This window comes from Ipomoea nil, unplaced genomic scaffold (assembly GCF_001879475.1).
Source record: "Ipomoea nil cultivar Tokyo-kokei standard unplaced genomic scaffold, Asagao_1.1 scaffold1237, whole genome shotgun sequence".
Classification (NCBI taxonomy): Eukaryota; Viridiplantae; Streptophyta; class Magnoliopsida; order Solanales; family Convolvulaceae; genus Ipomoea; species Ipomoea nil.
The window spans coordinates 1,742,511-1,748,553 of NW_017617665.1; the positions used below are offsets into that span (position 1 = coordinate 1,742,511).

At 31.0% G+C, this 6,043-nt stretch overlaps 1 protein-coding gene across 1 annotated transcript; it reads right to left on the reverse strand.

Moving 5' to 3' along the window:
* Positions 1–754: 754 nt before the first annotated feature.
* On the reverse strand, positions 755–1,328 carry LOC109183952 (uncharacterized protein At2g29880-like). The gene is made up of 2 exons (XM_019333980.1): positions 1,287–1,328; positions 755–1,204 (listed from the first exon to the last, which is right to left on the reverse strand). The coding sequence occupies exons 1-2, from the start codon at positions 1,326–1,328 to the stop codon at positions 755–757; spliced, it is 492 nt and encodes a 163-aa protein (XP_019189525.1).
* Positions 1,329–6,043: the final 4,715 nt, after the last annotated feature.

Here is a 6,043-nt window from a genome sequence, read left to right on the forward strand (position 1 = left end):
GTTATCTAATACAGCAAATAATTATATCAAATAAATAACTAGTAGGCCTCCCTAGCAATTAAATGATACAACTATTCAAATAATTTAGAAGAATATTTAATACTCAAATGCATAAAAACATATATAATAAAAATAAATAAATAATCTTACAGCATAATCAATTCCGGGGCTTCAATTCACTAAACCAAGCTAGAAGAAATTAGCCACGAATGGACATTAATAACAACCTTAAAGAATAATCGAGAGGGGAAGAAATGAACATTTTACAATAGAAAACCTACACTATTTATACTACTAAAAATAAACTCTAACGGGCCGTTTGGTTCACGGAATGAATTTGGAGGGAATAGAAATGCTATTCCATAGGGAATAGAATAGGAATTGTATTCTGTTGTTTGGTTCGCTAAAGGAATAGACATTGGGAACTGTATTCCAATGTTTGGTTGGTTAAGGAATAGGAATAGAATATATGTTTAAAAGACATAAATGCCCTTGTACAAAAACTATAATAATAATAATAATAATAATAATAATAATAATAATAATAATAATAATAATAATAATAATAATAATTATTATTATTATTATTATTATTATTATTATTATCATTATTATTATTATTATTATTATTATTATTATTATTATTATTATTATTATTATTATTATTATTATTATTATTATTATTATTATTACAACAACTATTATATATCAACATCATCATTTGCCAAACATATACATCATTTTACAACAACTATTATATATCAACATCATCAACCTCTTTTAATGCACGTTCAAGCTTCTGAAACATATCCATATCACGATCATATTGAAGACCATCAGACAGATTCTTACCAACCTCTGACATTGTATTGCTTATTAGCTTCGCAGCATTAAGCATATTCTCAGCACATATCTCAATAGCTTCATCATGGCTCCTCTTTCTCTTACTTGAATTGCTTCTTTTTCTACCATCATTTTGTGGCTCAGGTTGTGTACTCGTTAAATCAATATCATCCAAACCAACAAATGCACTATCTTCTGTGTCAGCTCTTATATCATTCTGTTCTTCATCTTGTATTTCTTCAACTACGTCATCTGCTGTCTGTGCATCTTTTCCAGTTGCACGATCTTTAGAATATATTGCAGATAACTCATTATAAAACTTAAAGCTTCTTGTTCTAAAAGGAGCAGCTTCTTTGTGACTCTATAATAAACATAAATAAATTATTTTTATGTATACATTAATAAAAATAAACGAAAGTACAAAAAAAAGAGTAAATACTTACAATTAAGTATGATTCCCAAATTGCATCTTCAGCATACACCATGTGCTTTTGATCATTCCAACCGAACCCACTAGTGTTCTTACCTTGCACCGTATCATGAATAATGCTCCATTCTTTTTTCAAAGTTTTAATTCTACTCTCAATATGTGGCTTAGCTTTTATGGTACAATTTGGTATTTTGTTCAAAATCATTCTTTCAAGTTCTAATAAATAGCATGTCTTAAACCCTGTATCGGAATTAAATTTTCCTACAGTATGCATTTCAGTCAAACAGGACACTAATATAATGTCTTCTTCGGGTGTCCACTTTCTTTTTGTTTGCTTAACACTTTGAGATCCAATGGTTGCAGAAGTAGGGGGAGAAGCCATTCTTAACTACAAATAAATTGAAATAATAAATTATTCATCAAACTCAAACACATTACATTGTTCATAAACCACATTACAAAAAAACACCAAATCACAAAATCAAACATCAATGAACATGTCCTTAATTTCTAGATGATATCCATTCATTGAACATGTCATTTGCTAATTCTGTCCTCTAATTATTCCAAACTTCTGAAGGCTCTATTTGTGTGAGATCATCATCTTCATGTATGACGTTACTTTGTACGAATTCCTCTTCCATAGGATCAACATTCATCTCATTTCTAATAAAATTATGCAGCAAACAACATGCAAGTATAATTCTGTTATGTATTCTAACAGGATAAAATGATGGGCTTCTAAGTATAGCCCATCTCATTTTCAATAATCCAAAACAGCGTTCTATGACATTACGAGCAGCTGCATGTTTCATATTAAAGAATTCTTGAGGAGTTGTCGGTTGATGACCTTGACGCCATTCATTTAAGTGGTATCTTTGACCTCTAAATGGTACCAAAAATCCCTCACTATTAGCATATCCTCCGTCAACTAAGTAGTAACAACCTAGAAACATAAGTTTATAGTTTAATACGAATGCATATTATATTACCTGATAATTGGAATTTAATATTATAACGCTTACCATTAGGGACCTTAAGTGGATGTCTTCTAGATAATGCATCCCGAAGAACTCTACTGTCTGCTACAGATCCTTCCCATCCCGGAAGAACATACACAAATTGCATATTAGGTGTACATACACCTAATACATTTGTTGCAATTTCACCCTTGCGAGATGGATATCTAGGTTTATCTTCTGATGACACTTGTATTCTAATGAAAGTTCCATCTAAAGCGCCTAGGCAATTCTAGAAATAATATGAAATATTATTAAATATATATTCACATTGTAATTTAACTTATAACTCAACTATAGGGATATGTTTAATTACCTTAAACCATTTCTATCTATGATCTGTAGAGGGAGCTGGAACTGGTTCAGAATCTTTTAATAAATGATTTCGGAGTTTCAAAACAGCATTCAATACTATATTAAAGTATCGACTAATAGTTTCCCCCGACCTTAGAAAATTATTTTGAATGATCCTATTTTTTACGTGATGAGCAATAATATGTAAAAATATTGCTACTTGCTCATCAACAAGCATATTTCATGTTGGCCTTAACCCTCCTATAGTTTGTAACATTGCACACAACTTCACAAAAGCATGTCGATTCATCCTAAGTTGAGATATGCATTTTTCATCACACGAATACACAGTTCGTAACATATATTCTCGAGACCCTAAAGTATTTATAATATAAGATTTCACTCGTTTTTTATTAGAACACAAAATTGTCAAGGTTGACATCATCATGATAAACAATAAACTCACAGAAGCACACATATCCAACCATACACGCAATACAGCTACACATCTTTTCCTTCTTTCAGTACGAGTTATTAAACGCAATCGAGCCATAACTGCAAATTTAATTTAAAACTTACAATAACTTATACAGATTATAATAACACTACGGTAAAAAAAATAAACAATAACATTGCTATGACAAAAAACAAAACCAAATAAACAATAACACTTTTCAGCAAAAAAAAAAAAAAAAAAAAAAAAAAACAATAAACAATAAACAAAACTAAAAACCAAAAAAAAAATAAAAAAATAAAAAACTAAGTCAAGGACCCATCCATTTTCAATTCCTGAGTAAGTATTACAATTCCTAAGTATTACAATTCCTAAGTATTACAATTCAATTCAAGATAAAAAAAAATTCAATCTTTTCTTTCATTTTTACCAATTTCTATGTTAAAGATTATCTGTGTGTCAACCTTAATATTAACTAAATAAACTTTGATTGATATTAGATGGGTAAATTATTAGATGAACATATCATTATCTGGTACTCCCACCAAGTCTATCATTAAAGAATCAAACTAATTAAGCTGACTCTCTGAGTCGATGACTGCTAACGGAATTCCTTTCTTTGGACCTAGAGTCTTTTGTCATTCTATATAAATTTTGTGATAATTACATTAATGATATAATAAACTAAACTAATTAAAAAAAAACATTAAACAAAATTGTTACGGCTGCGGAACCCTCCGCGCCGCAGCAGTGTGTGTGTGTGTGTGTATATATATATATATATATATATATATATATATATATATATATATATATATATAAAATTAAATATTTAATTGTTAAAAAATAAAATTATGAAAATTTACCTTTGATGTTTTAATTTGATGTGGCAGAAAGATTTGCTTAATTTTGATGTTGATGATGCTTTAATTTGATGTGGCTGGAAAAATTGCTTGACTTTGATGTTAATGATGAAGGAATCGATGATGATGAAGGAATCGGGAAAGTGTAGAATGATACGTAGGGAGAGAATAGCGAGAAAGATAAGGTTAAAATTGAAAAAAAAAAATTCTATTCCTGAGGACTCAGGAATAAGTTAATACCAGGGGGGCCCTGGTAATAGCTATTACCTCATCTGAGGTAATACGCTATTACTAGGAACATTATTCCTAGTAATACACATTGTTACCAAACAGAAGAATAGGTCTGTTACTGGGAATGCTATGACATTCCCAGCCTATTCCGTGAAGCAAACGGACCATAAAAGTCTCCACCATCCATCTCCTAATTTTCCTCCGCACGTCCGAAGACTACCGAGAATGCCGCTTCATCTTTGACAAAATGTGTTGCACGTATGTGAGAAAAAGAAGGAAGCATGTAATTAAAGTTTTATTTATGCATCTTAATCAACAAAATCAAGAAGTGGACCACATTTAGGCTGTGTTTGGAAACCCGGAAAATAATTTCCGGAAATCATTTTCCGGGTTTCCCATGTTTGGCAAGGCTTGAAAAACCCAGTCAATGGAAAATATTTTCCGTTGACTGGGGAAAACCAAGCCAATTTGGCGGAAAATGACTTCCACCAAATTTTGGCGGAAGTCATTTTTCCGCCAAATGACTAATAATGTTTCCGGCAGAAACTAGTGTTCTGGTTTCCCCCGGAAACCAGACCACTGGTTTCCGCCGGAAATCTTAAAAAAAAAAAAAAACAAAACAAAACAAAAGCAGTGAGGATTGGGAACCAGAGGGAGCTTCTCTCTGGTTCCCCTTGCCGGAAGAAACCAGAGAGAACTCTCTCTGGTTTCTTCCTGCAATTTTTTTTTTAAAGTTTTTAATAATAATAATTATTTAATAATAAAAATAATTATTATTATAAATATTTTTTATTTTAAACAAAATAATTAATTATATAAAATGTTTAATTATACCATTCTACCTCATTTTCTAGAAAATGAACCAAACACACAAAGAAAGTTTTCTGCTGTGCTCCCAAACACAAGAAAGAAAAATATTTTCCGGAAAATGACTCATTTTCCTGCTTTCCAAACGGACCCTTATATATTTAAAAAGCATATATATATATATATATATATATATATATATATGTGTGTGTGTGTGTGTGTGTGTGTGTGTGTGTGTGTGTGTGTGTGTGTGTGTGTGTGTGTGTGTGTGTGTGTGTGTATATATATATATATATATATATATATATATATATATATATATATATATATAGTGAAAGGTTCAAGTGCAGTGAATGCTTCCCGTGCGGATGTGCAGTGGATTAATGTGCATGAGATTTGTACTCAATATGCGTGAGTGTTGTGATTAATGTGCCTGAGATTTGTACTTAATGTGCGTGAATGTGTAAAATACAACAAAAAATATTGATGTCAGCTTCTTCCCCATCCCCAGTAGCCATTTGCCCCCTCCCTGATGATGATGATGCGAAGGCGAGCTATGGTGGTTAAAAATTATGGGAATAATACAACAGAAATCCACACTTAGTTGCTGTGCAAATTTTACTGTGTGTGCGTCATTTATATAAACATTCAATTGCACTGAAGGTAGCTGATAATCCAGAATCAATGGCCAAATTGAAGGAAGAAGTAACAAGAAGCTTGGGCGTTAATGTGCGTGAGTTTCTATTCTGCTTCCTTCTGAGCTCGTAATTTTGAAATACGCACACACATTAAGCACAAATCTCACGCACATGAAACACAATACTCAGACACATTAAGTACAAAACTCACGCATATTAACATGACGCACATTAAGTAAAAATCTCAGGCACATTGAGTACAAATCTCACGCACATTAAGTATAAACCTCACGCACATTAATCCACCGCACATCCGCACGGGAAGCAACAAATGCACCTGATCCATTCCCTATATATATATATATATATATATATATATATATATATATATATATATATATATATATATATATATATATATATATATATATATATATATATATATATATATCCAGTACTATATT